The following is a 14,172-nucleotide window of genomic DNA, read 5'->3' on the forward strand; positions in this document are numbered from 1 at the left end:
GCTACAACATATGTAGTAACCAACCCGGTTTCTGTGTTATATCCCAGTCACACTATTCGTTTCCATTTGTACTATTTAGAAAAATGACATCAATTGGGGTGATCGCCAAAATATCCAAGGTTGTCGGTTATGGGCGGAGAGTTGACCCTCGGAGCGGAGAGAAAATCCAGCGAAAAAACTCCCGAGGTCGATGTAAAGCGGAGAAAACACCTGATTGTCACCACATAACCCCCATCTCTGGTTCTTGTTCTCGTCATATTCCAATTCCTGATGTTACTTCGACAATTCAATCGCGTCTCCTCGCCGAGCTGGATCTCGCGCGTTCCTTCAGCAATGCCTCTACGCGCTAAGGTGACCAGCCCTGCCTTTCGGGCAACAGCTATGGTATGCACCCTGTTCGGAGAGAAGCCCGATATCCAGTGCTTACTATCGTTAGATGTCGACTTCATCTGATATCCCCAAAGAGCTCCCCGGCGATGAGCGCGATGATGTTCTGTTCAACTCGATCTACGGTCTGCGCAGCGTTGAGCTCAACCGACCCAAGAAGCTCAACTCCCTCAACGGCTCGATGGCTCGCAAGATCCTCCCTCGATTGAAGGTTAGAATATATACCCGGAACTTTAGGAATACACAATACTAAGCGTGGGACGAATAGGAGTGGGAGAAATCTCATCTTGCAAACATGATCCTCATCTCTGGAGCCGGCTCCAAGGCTCTCTGTGCAGGTGGTGATGTTGCTGCGCTCGCGCTACAGAATGAGAGTGGAGTGGAAGGGCAAAAAGAATCAACAGACTTCTTCGGACTCGAATACCGCCTCGACTACCTACTCGCTACATACTCGAAGCCTGTTATCTCATTTATGGATGGAATCACTATGGGTGGTGGTGGTGGCCTTAGCATGCATGCCCCCTTCCGAATTGCGACTGAGCGTACCGTTTTTGCTATGCCCGAGACCACCATTGGATTCTTCCCCGACGTTGGCGGTTCATTCTTCCTCCCGCGTCTCGATGGTGAGACCGGCACATACCTGGCTTTGACCTCGGAGCGCCTGAAGGGTGTCCAGGCCCTGTACGCCGGCATCGCCACACACTACCTGCACTCGAGTGTTTTGAGCAGTGTTGCCCAGCGTCTTTCCGAGCTGACTTTCCCCGACCACGTCGAGCTTCCTGAGCGATTGGAGATTGTGAACAAGACCATGGCTGAGTTCTCCCTCGGCCTCCCCCGCTTGAGGAGGAGCCTATGCTCATGGCCGGTAGCCTGCGCACTGCGATTGACCGCTGCTTCCAATTCAACACCATCGAGGAGATTATCCAGGCTTTGGAGCAGGAAACCGAGCACAAGGAGTGGGCACAAAAGACATTGGAGACTCTGGCAGGCCGCTCCCCGACTTCTTTGAAGGTGACCCTTCGCCAGATGCGTCTCGGAAAGAAGTGGACCATCTCAGAGACTTTCCAGCGCGAGCACGAGATCGCAGCCAACTTCATGCGCCACCCTGATTTCGTCGAGGGTGTTAAGGCCCGTCTGGTGTCCAAGCCTCCCCGCCAGCCCGAGTGGCAGCCCGCTACTCTCAAGGAGGTCTCAAATGAAACTGTAGACAAATTCTTCGAGATCCCTAACGAGGAGTCCCGTCTACCACTTCTGAGCCAGGGAGATTACAAGAACTACCCCCATGCCCACTTCGCTCTTCCCTCTGAGAAAGAGATTGAGAAGGTTGTGCGCCAAGGCCACGCATCGCGGAGACCCGTGGTCGACTACTTCCTCGAGAAATACGCCCACCGCGAGGGTGTGCGCCGAAAGGTCGTTGAGGTGATTGCCCGACGGACGACGACATCAGCTCCCGAAGGACTCAAGTGGAATTAAAAAGAGGGATACCGTCTATAGCTTGTAATTTTTATTGTTGTGTATTAGAATTTATTGGGAATTGGGCCCATATACCATATACTATTTATTGCATTTCCTAAAGATCTGCAATTATCTTGAACTAGACAACTGGGAAAAAAAAAAAACAACTGTAGTATTCAGCCAATCGACTCGAACACAAAATAGCACACTAAAATGGTTCCACGAGGATCCTCAGCCCACCTGCGGGATTGAAGATCCCGACACCCAATTTGATCTCAACAAATCCATAATAATCGGCCATTTCCTTGCGCATTTGTAAATCGCCACATTTCAACATGGATCTGGAGATATCTCCAGAGCCTAGCTGGCGCTCATCAGAAAGCATCGCCAATCCCTCCGACACTCTGTTACCGACATCGGCGGATGATACTTCAACCCCCAAATATATCCCTGCACCAGAAGCCCGCTCAGTATTAACACGCTTATACATTTCACACACTCTCTCAGCATGGAACTCCCGCATGTTCGAATTCGGCGCTGTGCTCTTTCTAGCATCGATATTCCCGGGGACATTACTATACGCTTCGATATACGCTCTAGTACGGGCATTTTCAGCCGTCGCGCTATCGTCCTGGCTGGGGGCGCAAGTTGATCGATCAGACCGGCTCGTAGCTGTGAGACATTCTATTGGTAAGTTTGTGCGACGAGAACATTCCCAAAGCGATATTCCACTGTGTTATCATTCAGCGCCAATGGCTAATCAAAGCGAGTAGTCTGGCAAAGAGTCCCTGTCGCAGTGTCATGTTTATGCTTTGTAGCGACTCTGTCTGTGAACTCGTGGGTGCTTAAGATTGTCTTATTCGCTGTGCAAGGCTTGCTGGCTTGTATAGAGAAATTGGCTGCTACGGCTAATACAGTGGCTGTAGAACGGGACTGGGTATGTGCAGGGAGTCGTATTTTCATTATCCGATTTATTCCATCCGATGTGCATTTTTATTTTAGGAGATTTCGCTGATATTTTGACAGGCAATCGTGATCTCGGATAGTATCAATGTCCCTCGACAAGGTGAGAAACCCGAAGCTACTCCAAACTGTACAATATCTAACATTGATGGAATGACAGACTTGAACGCCTCAATGAGACGGATTGATCTTATCTGCAAGCTCCTGGCACCAGTATTCATCTCCTTGATCGACAGCATATCAACCCGATATGCAATGTGGACAGTATTCACCCTGAACACTGCATCTGTGCTAGTTGAATATATGGCCATTGCCCAGGTCTACCAATCAGTCCCAGCCTTGACTAAGACGCAAACACCAGCTTCAACAACAGAGACAGATGATATAAACAGCGAGTCCTCTCAAAACGACAATACATCTCACAAGACCGCCGACTCCTCGCCAGATTCATCACTGGCACCCTGGAGGGAGTACATAGCCAGCCCTGTCTTCCTAGCATCATTTGCCCTGAGCCTTCTCTACTTAACAGTCCTATCCTTCGGCGCAACAATGGTCACATACCTGCTACACACGGGCTTTTCTTCGTTGCAGGTCAGCTACATGCGCATCGGCTCCGTTGCCGCCGAGCTATCGGGCACATGGACAGCGCCTATGATCATGAACCGTATCGGTCCGATTCGGTCGGGACTGTGGTTCCTGAATTGGCAATTTGTCTGCGTGGCTGGTGCAGCCGTGGCCTTTGTTGCTTGGGACTCGAGCGAGCGGTTCGTAGCGGGGACGCTGATTGCGGGCGTCGCTTTGAGTCGCATTGGGCTTTGGGGATTCGATTTGTCTGTTCAGTTTCTTGTTCAGGAGGTAAGTGGCTGTGGTTTCTCTCTCCTTATCGGTTTGTGGTTGGTTGAATGTACTAAACGAATGGCGGGGTTATGTAGAATATCCAAGAACATGCCCGTGCCCGCTTCTCGGCGACTGAAATGGCGCTGCAGAATGTTTTCGAGATGCTTTCTTTTGCTTCGACGATTGCTTTTCCGCTGCCGGCTCAGTTCAGATATCCCGTGCTGATCAGCTTTGGGGCTGTGGCGGTCGCTGCTGTTTGTTTTGCGGCGTATGTGCGCAAGGAACGGGGTCATCTACTGCATCGATCGCGGTGTATGGGTGGGGATAAATTGTTGTATCGAGAAATTGTGTCTGAGGAGGTTTAGAACATACTACAAAGTGGTTGTAAGTTCCTGTATTATGCTTCGTGGGAAAATATGAACGAGACCATCACAAAATTCAACCAGAAAAGCAAAATCGCTAGAATTATGAGCGCACCGTTGAGCCATTACAGATTCATATATACATTTCATGCGGAACACGAAGTTCAAATTATAACAAAAAAATCTGAAAACATTTCCCGCCTCACACATTTCGAGTCTGCCCATGTGCGCGACACATCCTGCCGCCGAGTCATCTCCTCCACAAGCACGAGGACTCTATCAGCAGACGGGTGGCGAGTGATTGAAGGCGCCGAGTCAGCTTCGTGGGCAGCAGCCATGCGCTGAATCTCGTGGACAATCCACTTGCGCTGGTCATCCGTACCCTCGAGCCCAGCCACGAACAGCGGCCACAGGAAGCTGACTGGTAGATGGTCCGGGCCGATAGAGTCGACGGTAGCCAGTTGAATAATTTGGTCGACTGCACCGTTGACACGGTCTGTCCGAGGGTAGATTGCAAAAGCAACGCGATGCAGATATATAAAGTTCGCCAAGAAGTTGGCGACGTACTGTCTGAATGTGCGGCAGATTTCCAATGCAACAGGCGCGTGCAGGATATCTGTTAGAGCCTCTGGTCGTCCGTAGATGTCAATTGCTGAGGGACGTCTGTGCCAGAGTGTTTCGAGGTCTGCGCCGACTTTGTGGGCGAGCTGGAGGACTTCGAACTCGTCGGTGAGAGTTCCGCGGCTGCGGTGGTGGAGGTCGATGCAGACTATGCGCCGGACGACTTGCTGCGCTTGCACGAAGAATCGGAATGCTGGGCCTACGATTGCTTCGTAGACGAGGTAGCTGGGACTGACGAATGGGTCTTCGATGCTGTCCTCTTCTTTGTAGTCTGGCGCTGTTGGGTGAGGTGATTGGGAAGGTTGTATATCTAGTGGTTTCAGTGGTATGCTATGTTCTGGGATGTTGCCAAGCTCAGCGAGAGGATCGCCATCTCGGCCTGCAATCAGGGACTTGACATCTAGCAGCAAAACCCATGATACCAGAATATGGCCGAGACCAGTCCAATGTTTGGTACGATTGTGAAATCGTTGTATAATATGGTACCCGGAGTGAACATACGAGGTTCCGGTACATATTTCGGGAGATGAGAGAATCTGGGACAATATGAGACAAGTCCGCTCGATATCTAGACTAAGGAGAACATACCTCGGATATCATTAAGAGAAAAATAGAACCAAAAACTCTGATAAGCGTAGAGTCGGTCACCTCGCCGTGAATAGAAGCTTGGATCTCCGAACTGGCCACTCTGTAAAAAGTAGGCGCCCAGCGCCATCTTTTCCCTTCCATCATCGCTTTATGGACATCTGCATAGCAGTACAACGCATTCAAAAGCGAACTGGAATCTCGTGCATGAGCCAGCAGTGCTGGCCGCATATACTTCCACTCGATGTTGACCGGCGCGAAAAGAGCAGCCGGCGGGTCAATAGTCAGAAAGTGCTTCAACAGGTGGTCTTCATACGAAGTACCGCCTGTGTCGGACAAGCTACCTCGCGCAGTTGGCACGTCCGAAGCACTGCTGGTCGAGGTACCATCAATAATTGAAGATGATGTATCTGGAGTAAGCGGAATACGACGGTCTGCTGAAAAATGCCCTTCGTCCATGCCTGGTATGAGTGTTGCGGGTAGCGACTGCGAGGCTGGACTAGCGGTGAAAGCCACCGCAAGGCCTGTTGTCAAGTCCAAATGTTTCTGTTCCAGCTCAGAAGTGATCCCACCCATAAATCCAAGCATGTCAAACTCGGAAGGATAGACGTCCTGGTCTGTAGGGAGCTGCCGAAGTGTGGCTGTCGGCGCTGGTATTGTGTGGTGGCCGTCTGCGCGGAGCACCGTACTAAAGAAGTTTATGTCGGAGGAGCGGGATACACTCGCAGATATAGCGGATGAGCCTGGACCCTCTAAGATCGATGTGCTACTCGGTGATGCAGTTGTATTGTTTGATGGGTGAGTTGGTGATGAACCCCACCCCACACCGGGGGGGATAGGGGGTTTGTACGAACATCGTAGACGGAGTCGATCGCAATTGGAGCAGCTTGGTTTTGCTTCGTCGCACCGGACTTTACGGGCCCTGCATGTTAGGCACCCTGTCCGTCTACGCGGGCCCGACCTGCCTGCTCCCCGGGCTTTTGGCACCTGTGGAGAAGAAATCAAGTTAGTCTGGGTCAGGAACAGCCAGGAACAAGGTAAGCGAATATTCAAATTACCTCCATGATGGATCAAGCCCCGGGTTAAGCCTAAAGCATACTAGATAAAGAGCGTAGTCTGTCTAGTCTGTCGCAAAGAAATTCGACGGGGGTCGATTTCCCCGCAATTTCGCCGGTTCTCGGGGATTGCGGATGGCGAGGATGATCGTGATCGGATGGGATTCATGAAATACTTCAAGGCAAACATTAGAAATAATATAAAGTTAGATCTAGAAGCCCTATGGGTCGTAGGAGATCCTTAGGGCGTTGCCAATATACATCTAGGCAACTGACTCCCTGTGATTGGTGTGTGATCGACACCCAACTACCTCTCTTAGGGATTTGATATTTCTGTAGAAATCAAATATCAAATCCAGGTGCATTTTATGGAGTGAAGAGAACAGAGACATACCAATATTTAGCCATCTTCATTTTGTAACTATGTAGCCCATAAGTAGAGGACATTTCCAGACACAATACCTGTCCATGAACATTTGATACTACAAAACATGATCTATTTGCTTATTTTTATGCCTAGACAGTGTGTGACCTACATAATAAGCCATATTTTTAGCTCAAAATTATGTCGAAGACATGAACAGGCGCAACAACCGCAAGATATTGATCGACAGGCCTCTTACTATATTCATACTAACCCCCAGGACCTATTGCCTATTTCAACCGTTTATATACTCCTGGCGTGGATTTGAGCTTCCCCTATAATGGAATACCATCTTACTGATAAGCCCCCTTTTCAGCCAATTTTCTCTGTACAAACGCCTCCATCCCATCCCTCTCCTCAACAGTCAACAATCCAATCCGGTCTTCTAAACTTCCCTCCCCAAAGAACTTCCGATCAATCCTCTCCCAGTAGACAATATCAAAAGCCTAACTTCGTCTCGCCGCATAACTAACCCAAAAACCCCCATTATCCCAACTCTCGCGCATATGCCCAGAAAGCCGATTTTCCTCACCAATAACGCCACGTTGAATGTCAACGTCCTCTCGCATGCGCAGCTCCTGCAAGAACACCTCCAATCGGGCCTCATACAGCCGCTCCCAACCATTTATCCCGTTCGCCCAGTACTCCGGCCGTTCAAGCAGCAGCCAACACGGCGGACTATACACGAACTTCAACGGTGCAGCATAAGTAAACTCCCAATCAATAGCCCCAGATATCTTATACCCAAAATCTGAGTTAGCAAGCATATTCGCTGGCCGTAGATCATCACAGAATAGCTTGAACACCCCCTCCTGCCCAACCCAACAGAGCGTCCCTCCCTCGCGAGTTTCCGGAACAAACACCGCGCAATATACTTCGTCCTGCAGTCCTGCGCATCGTCAACAGCATCGTTCCTCTGCGACGAAAGATGCGTCATATGCAACTCTGCAAGAGCAAGGAAATACCCCTCCGTCGTCTCGAACGTTTCCATCATCGCCGGTAGATCCTCATTCGTCACACCACCAACCTGCACAAGCTCATTCATATTGATACTCAACGGTCGATGTTTCACAACCCACTCATCATCAAACTCGTCTTCCGCAGCATTAGATATACATCCAATACGCGTAAACGAGCGTTTCGAAACCTGTAGCAACAATCCTGCCATCTGATTATACACGGAGCGCAGCCTATCTTCATTGACGTTTGGGTCGAGAACAGGCCTATCTTCATCCGGTAGTCCGGGTGTATTCAGCTCATCCACCAAATCAGCGTTATGGTCAATATACTCCATGATAATGTATGGGCCTAGAGCGGGATTTTCGATACAGCCGTGGTGCAGGACGTGCGGTATTCGGATGCCCATGTGTCGCTCAAGAAATCGCATCACAGATACTTCGCGGGTGACTTTTTCGTCTGGGAAGACGGAGTACCCCGGTATTGGGAAGCGGATTATCGCTGAGGTGCTGGTGAGGCGTAGTCGGATAACCATGTTGAAAGAGCCTTTTTGCGGTGGGGAGAGGCCTGCATGGTGTAATACGTCTCTGCAGTGGTATTTGATTAATTGGGTTATATCTTTCATGACTGAGTCGTCGAAGAGGATTTTCTTTCCAGGCTGATAGTTGGTCGTCATTTTTGTCCCAGGCTACTTCGTCGAAGAACATTAGTTTGCCTTGAACTATTGGGGGTATGTTGGTATTCATTTTGAAATTTCTCGAGTTCTGGGCTCAAGGGGAATGTACGTCTAATATAAGTAGACGTCTATCCTAGTGACATCTAGAATGGCTTTACCCCGCGGTTGCCCAAAAGTATCGGCCAGTTGCATTTTCTGAAACAAAAGGCTGATGACAAGTCATTTCTACTTGTTTAATCTGTTTGGATGCATGGATTCGGCTATAACAGTTCTACTCTTCCATCAGAAAGGCTTAGAAAGGCTTCACGGTCCGCTGAAATTTCGGCGGCTGACGAGTAAACTTCTCCGGCTCATCTCTAGCCCCGTCTTTCCAATAGTCAAACTCCATCCATGCATTCTCAGGCATCTGTGCCTCCGTCGCCTCCAAAAACTCCCCAAGGTCAGGACAAAGCGGGACAACACCCGTCTCAAGCACATACTGATCCCAGAGCTTAAGCAGCTGCTTCATCTTCTCCGGCTCGACATCTGACAGATCGTGAATCTCTCCAGGATCCTGCACGAGATTATACAACTGCCACTTCTCAGGGCCTTTAGGCTTGGGAATAAAAACGATCTTCCAGTCCGCACAACGCAACGCTGCCCGTCCACACGTCTCCCATCCCTGAATAAACTCAACCGGGTGAATCCGTTCTGCCTCGCCGATTGCCCAGGGGTGGAAGCTCCGTCCTCGCATCTCGACCACCTCACGACCCTGATACATCGGCGCCGGATGCTTGATCCCCGCCATGTCCAGGATCGACGGTGCGAGGTCCATAACGGTAGCGAACTGATCCGTGATCCCGCCCATACTTGACTCAACATCTGCAGGGTTGACATTGAAATTCGCCGGGAAGCGACAGGTGAATGGGACGCGCACGCCGCCCTCGGTGGTGTACGCTTTATACAGACGCGACGGGGCAGTAGCAGCCTGCGCCCAGCGCGGACCGTACCAGATAAACGAGTTCCCGTTCCCGAGGTTCTCGATGCTGTTATCGTAGTATTTCTGCAGATGGGGCATAACGCCGTTCTTCACCATCGGGTAGGCCTCGTAGGCGGCGCCTTCGGCACCATTATCAGACATAAAGCACACGAACGTGTTATCCAGCTCGTCGATAGACCGCAAATACTCAACTACCTTCCCGACATTTGAGTCAATGCACTCAACCATACCAGCAAACACCTCCATCGCAACAGCCGATTTCTTCTTCTCTTCTGGGCTGTACTCCTCCCACTCCTTGACCTCCTCCGCTTGGACGGGATGCGGCTCGACATCGTCGCGCACCATCCCAAGCTCCTTCAGACGCTGTAGTCGCTTCTCGCGGAGCACATCGGGACCTTCATCATACACACCACGATAATGGTCGATGTACTCGCGTGGAGCTTGCAGCGGCCAGTGCGGCGCCGTGAAGGGGAGATAAGCGAAGAACGGCCGGTCTCCGTTTCCATCGGGGCCTTCGCTCCCGCCGCTCGCTTTCCATTCTTTCAGATAATCTACCATCTTATTGCCGTACCCGTCGGACGAATACCAGTCATCTGGGAGATGGCGCACGTAGTCGCCATCTTCCATGTGCAGGGCGATATAGCTGGCCTCGATGAAAGTCGGGAGCTGGTCCTGGTCTTTTAGCTCCGGCTCGAAGGCATAGTGGTTTGAGCAGGCGGGTAAGTGCGCGAATGAACGCTCGAATCCTCGCTTGTGTGGTGATCGCTCTGGTGTCAGACCTAGATGCCACTTGCCAGACATCACGGTGTGGTATCCCCCGTCACGCAGAATCTCTGGGAGTGCTACGACACGCTCGTTGAGGTAGCCCTCGTATCCTGGCATCCCGCGCTGCGGCGCAGTGCTCATCTCTGAGCCTTTTGGTCCGTTCTGACCGGAGATGTTGGTCCATTCGATTAGGTTTCCCAGACCAGCGATGTGGTGGTCTGTACCTGTCATGATCATGGCACGTGTAGGACTAAGTATTGTGAGTTTGGGTGAGAGCTGGTCCGAACAGGGCAAAGGTACACTTACGAGCATGCTGCTGCTGCGTGGAAGTCGGTAAACCGAAGTCCCTCTTTGGCGATTTGGTCGATGTTGGGGGTGCGGATTTCTCCGCCGAAGCAGCCCACATCGGAGAAACCGAGGTCGTCGGCGACTATAACGAGGAAGTTGGGGCGTCTGGATGACATTGTTTAAAAAAAAAAATAACGGAAGTGAGGGGTAATGGGTGCGTCAATGGTTATATCAGATCTCGCAGATCCCTGCAATCATCATACATACGCACGCATTGTATATGATCGCCACTCGGCCATCGGCCATCGGCAGGAATGCGGGGAGGCCCACATAAATCAGGGACTAAGAGAATGAGCCAATGACATTAGAATCACGCAATTAAGAAGTATGGGCGTATATAAGAACAAGAAGTATAGAAGCATACAAAGATGTTGGAATGCAGATCTAATGTCGCGCGCGATTTGTGACATAATCTATCGATCTGCAGGTGTCTAGGGATATCACACTTCATCTCTTTCGAACTATTCCCAATAGTCCCAATAACCGACCTACATTCCTTCTTTCGCTTTGACAAATTTAATTCAATACTTTTCTAGATCATGCCTAATGTCATCCCTATATCCTCCATACCTCTCACCAGTACATATACACATAACCCCACATCCCCGTTCTCCAAATGCTACAACACTCTTCATACATGGTGGAACTCAACCATAACCTCCTACTCACCGCTCCCTCAAACACCACAACCTGATACTCCCAACACAGCTACAATGGAAGAACCACCATCAAAACCTCACTGGCGCATATACTGGTTTGCTCTCGTGCTCTGCAGCGGCGGAGCTTTGTTTGGTTATGACTCGGGGGTAATTGGTGAGCAACACTACATCAACACTACACTACATCCAACCTACCTATCTCTCCAACCCAGCAATCATACCAATCCAACTAACAACCCCAGGCGGCGTCCTAACCTTTCCCTCCTTCACCACCTCCTTCCCCATTCCCCCCTCTTCCAAAACGCACACAAGCGCCCTCGCCGTCGGAATCCAACAATTCGGCGCCTTCACCGGGTGTTTCCTAATATGGCCTCTAACAAACCTCTACGGCCGACGCCTCGCCATGATCCTATGCTCCACCATCTTTTCCCTCGGCGTAATCCTCGAAACCATCGACTCCCATTCCCTCCCCGTCTTCTACCTCGGCCGCGTGATCTGCGGACTCGGCATCGGCGGTTCCGCAACCGTCATACCAATCTACATGACGGAGATGAGTCCAAAGGAAATCCGCGGTCGATTGGGGAGCTGTTATCAGCTCACGTACACGGTCGGGATCCTGATTTCGTACTGGGTTGATTATGGCGTTAAGGGGATGCAGGATAGTGGTGCGCGACAATGGCAGATTCCCGTTGGACTGCAGCTTGTGCCTGGTGTTTTGATGGGTGTGGGGATGGTGGGTGTGAAGGAGAGTGTGCGGTGGTTACTCTCGGTGGGTCGGGAGGGGGAGGCGTGGGATAGTCTTGTTTGGATTCGGGGTGGGGAGGGGGAGGGGGTTAGGACGGAGTTTGAGGGGATGAGACGGGGACTTGAGGAGGAGAGGGATGCGAAGGATGGATTTGGGATGTTGGAGTTAGTTGAGAGGGGTAATTTGAAGAGGATGGGGATTGCGGGTGGGTTATTTCTTGCGCAGCAGTCGACTGGATCGACTGCGTTGGCGTATTTTGGACCACAGTTCTTCGAGTTGCTTGTTGGGGATGGCGATAGGACGCTTTTAATAACGGGGATTTTCGGCGCGATTAAGGTCGTTGCTTGTTTGATTTTTGTGGTGTTTTTGTCGGATCGCTTTGGGAGACGGCCGTTGTTGGCGGGTGGTGCGGCTTGCATGGCGGTTTGTATGATTTCCACTGCGATCGTTATAAAGCTTTATCCGCAGCCTGGGGATGGGACGGTTACTTCCTCGGGGATTGCTACGGTCGCGCTGATATATCTCGATATCATCGCTTATAACTTCAGCTGGGGTCCGTTGCCGTGGCCGTGCGCAAGTGAGATCTTCCCTACGCGCATTCGCGAGCCTGGTGTTGCATTTGCTGTTGGGTCGCAGTGGCTTTTTAATTTTGTTTGGAGTTTCTCGACGCCGTATATCCAGCAAAGCCTTGGGTGGGGTACGTTCTTGCTCTTTGGGCTGCTGGATGTGGCGATTGTCGGCTTTACTTACTTCTGTCTGAAGGAGACGGCGGGCAAGTCTCTCGAGGAGATTAATTGGATGTTCGATGGGGTTAATTCAGATGCTGAGCATGGGAAGGATCCCGCTTTGGATAGTGGTGCTGGATCGCATGTACCTGCTGAAAGGTATCATGCGCAGGTTGATGATACATGTATGGATGCCAAATCGGCGTCCAAGCATCGGACTGCGCATGTCGAGTCGACCACTGGATGGTCTTGAATTTAGGCTATATGAGTAAATCCTAGACTACCACATAAAGTATGAAAACAGCATATCGATAGAAACAATTTCATTTCCATCTGCCATGTTATTGTATAGAAGATACATCCCAGGCAATTGCCTTCAGCAACAAAATCCACCTAGCCAATGGCCCTCGAGGTAGCTAGAATCTCGAGAAAACAGTAATATCAAATAAAAGCTTCCGTTTCCTCGAATCGGAATCACAAACGCCAGACACCCTCCAGTTCCCACACTGGATCGCAATTCAACAGAAAGCTTTCAAAAATCCCACATTTAACGCCAGACAGACCTGCTGCCCCATTACCTCCACGTAAAAAAGAAAAGTCGTTATCGCATAACAATCAACACGCTGTTCACTCTCACACATTGATCAAATCATCAAAGGAAGTATCCTCCGCCGAGAAGGAATACGACCCCTCCGATACAAGCGAAGCCTCACTCTCGCGCCGCATCTGCTGCTCAAAGGCCTCGGCCGCCGCCGCCGCAGCAGGCTCAAGTTGCAGCGGATCATCAAACCCAAACGACATCGCCGTCGGTGCGGGCGCCGAAACAGGCACAGCCGCGGTAACCGGAGGAGCCGGGGTGGGTTCGAGCGGGGAGACGGATGGATTATTATTGGGAATTCTCACAGGCGACTCTTCCGGCACACCCGCAGATGGGGCACCACCATCTTTGTCAGTGATTTTCTTGACCATCTGCGCGAGATGCAGTTTGATTGGCTCGTCGCCACACTGCGCATGTTTCAGCACCTCATTCTTGAGCCCTAGGATCTCAGAGCGCAGCCGTGCGATTTCCGCAACAAGCTGTTCTTTTTTCTCGGACTGTTCCTTGAAATCAAACTCGAGTTTCTGAGTATGTTCTTTCTTTTTTTGGCGACATTTGCTTGCTGCGAGACGGTTTCTCTCTAGGAACTTTGCGCGTTTTGCGCGTTCGTGCGGGGCATCGTCTAGGTCCGGGCTGAGACTTGCGGCTGCGGTTTTGTACTCGCGGACGCGCCTTCGTTTGGAGGCTGTTTCCATCATGTCGAGACCCGATAGATGGTCGCGGGTTTGGTCATCGTATGGAGGTGGTGTTGGTTGGCCATTTCTGACCTGGGCGTTTTTGAGGTCTCGTTCGAGAGCGGAGTTGGCGAAGGCCGCCGAATCTGATTTATCCCAGGCTGTCGCCATTGGTGAGATGGGGCTTAGGGCCCAGAGCTGATCGTCGTCTGGAATAGGGAGGCCTAGGAAATCGCCTGAAAAAGATGTGAATGGTGATGGACCGAGGTTTATATCTGTAAGGCCTGGAGGTAACCCTGATGGTAGACCTGACGGCATTGCAGATTTGAGGTTAGACATGTCAAGAGGAATCTTTGG

The 14,172-nt window shown here is 50.9% G+C and overlaps 7 protein-coding genes across 7 annotated transcripts; 3 read left to right on the forward strand and 4 right to left on the reverse strand.

The window, feature by feature from the left end:
* Positions 1-83: 83 nt before the first annotated feature.
* On the forward strand, positions 84-1,860 carry N7479_010465 (mitochondrial 37S ribosomal protein mS47; the record flags this gene model as incomplete). The annotated part of the gene is given in 5 exon segments (XM_057258156.1): positions 84-321; positions 332-384; positions 437-598; positions 656-1,183; positions 1,231-1,860. The coding sequence occupies 5 exon segments, from the start codon at positions 84-86 to the stop codon at positions 1,858-1,860; spliced, it is 1,611 nt and encodes a 536-aa protein (XP_057105614.1).
* Positions 1,861-2,177: 317 nt separating this feature from the next.
* N7479_010466 (putative iron-regulated transporter) lies at positions 2,178-4,007 on the forward strand (the record flags this gene model as incomplete). Its single annotated transcript, XM_057258157.1, has 5 exons — positions 2,178-2,532; positions 2,616-2,779; positions 2,869-2,908; positions 2,966-3,660; positions 3,738-4,007. 5 exons carry the CDS (start codon positions 2,178-2,180, stop codon positions 4,005-4,007), a joined length of 1,524 nt encoding a protein of 507 aa, XP_057105615.1.
* Positions 4,008-4,168: 161 nt separating this feature from the next.
* Positions 4,169-6,274, reverse strand: N7479_010467 (Zn(II)2Cys6 transcription factor; the record flags this gene model as incomplete). Its single annotated transcript, XM_057258158.1, has 3 exons — positions 4,169-5,161; positions 5,214-6,221; positions 6,269-6,274. 3 exons carry the CDS (start codon positions 6,272-6,274, stop codon positions 4,169-4,171), a joined length of 2,007 nt encoding a protein of 668 aa, XP_057105616.1.
* Positions 6,275-6,924: 650 nt separating this feature from the next.
* N7479_010468 (uncharacterized protein) lies at positions 6,925-8,322 on the reverse strand (the record flags this gene model as incomplete). Its single annotated transcript, XM_057258159.1, has 4 exons — positions 6,925-6,964; positions 6,987-7,135; positions 7,163-7,524; positions 7,551-8,322. 4 exons carry the CDS (start codon positions 8,320-8,322, stop codon positions 6,925-6,927), a joined length of 1,323 nt encoding a protein of 440 aa, XP_057105617.1.
* A 292-nt stretch (positions 8,323-8,614) lies between these two features.
* Positions 8,615-10,530, reverse strand: N7479_010469 (arylsulfatase; the record flags this gene model as incomplete). The annotated part of the gene is made up of 2 exons (XM_057258160.1): positions 8,615-10,316; positions 10,373-10,530. The coding sequence occupies 2 exons, from the start codon at positions 10,528-10,530 to the stop codon at positions 8,615-8,617; spliced, it is 1,860 nt and encodes a 619-aa protein (XP_057105618.1).
* Positions 10,531-10,953: 423 nt separating this feature from the next.
* N7479_010470 (sugar porter family MFS transporter) lies at positions 10,954-12,796 on the forward strand (the record flags this gene model as incomplete). The annotated part of the gene is made up of 2 exons (XM_057258161.1): positions 10,954-11,227; positions 11,316-12,796. 2 exons carry the CDS (start codon positions 10,954-10,956, stop codon positions 12,794-12,796), a joined length of 1,755 nt encoding a protein of 584 aa, XP_057105619.1.
* Positions 12,797-13,176: 380 nt separating this feature from the next.
* On the reverse strand, positions 13,177-14,154 carry atfB (bZIP transcription factor atfB; the record flags this gene model as incomplete). Its single annotated transcript, XM_057258162.1, has 1 exon — positions 13,177-14,154. One exon carries the CDS (start codon positions 14,152-14,154, stop codon positions 13,177-13,179), a length of 978 nt encoding a protein of 325 aa, XP_057105620.1.
* Positions 14,155-14,172: the final 18 nt, after the last annotated feature.

Source organism: Penicillium vulpinum, assembly GCF_028829585.1.
Source record: "Penicillium vulpinum strain IBT 29486 chromosome Unknown utg000004l_segment0_segment0, whole genome shotgun sequence".
NCBI lineage: Eukaryota > Fungi > Ascomycota > Eurotiomycetes > Eurotiales > Aspergillaceae > Penicillium > Penicillium vulpinum.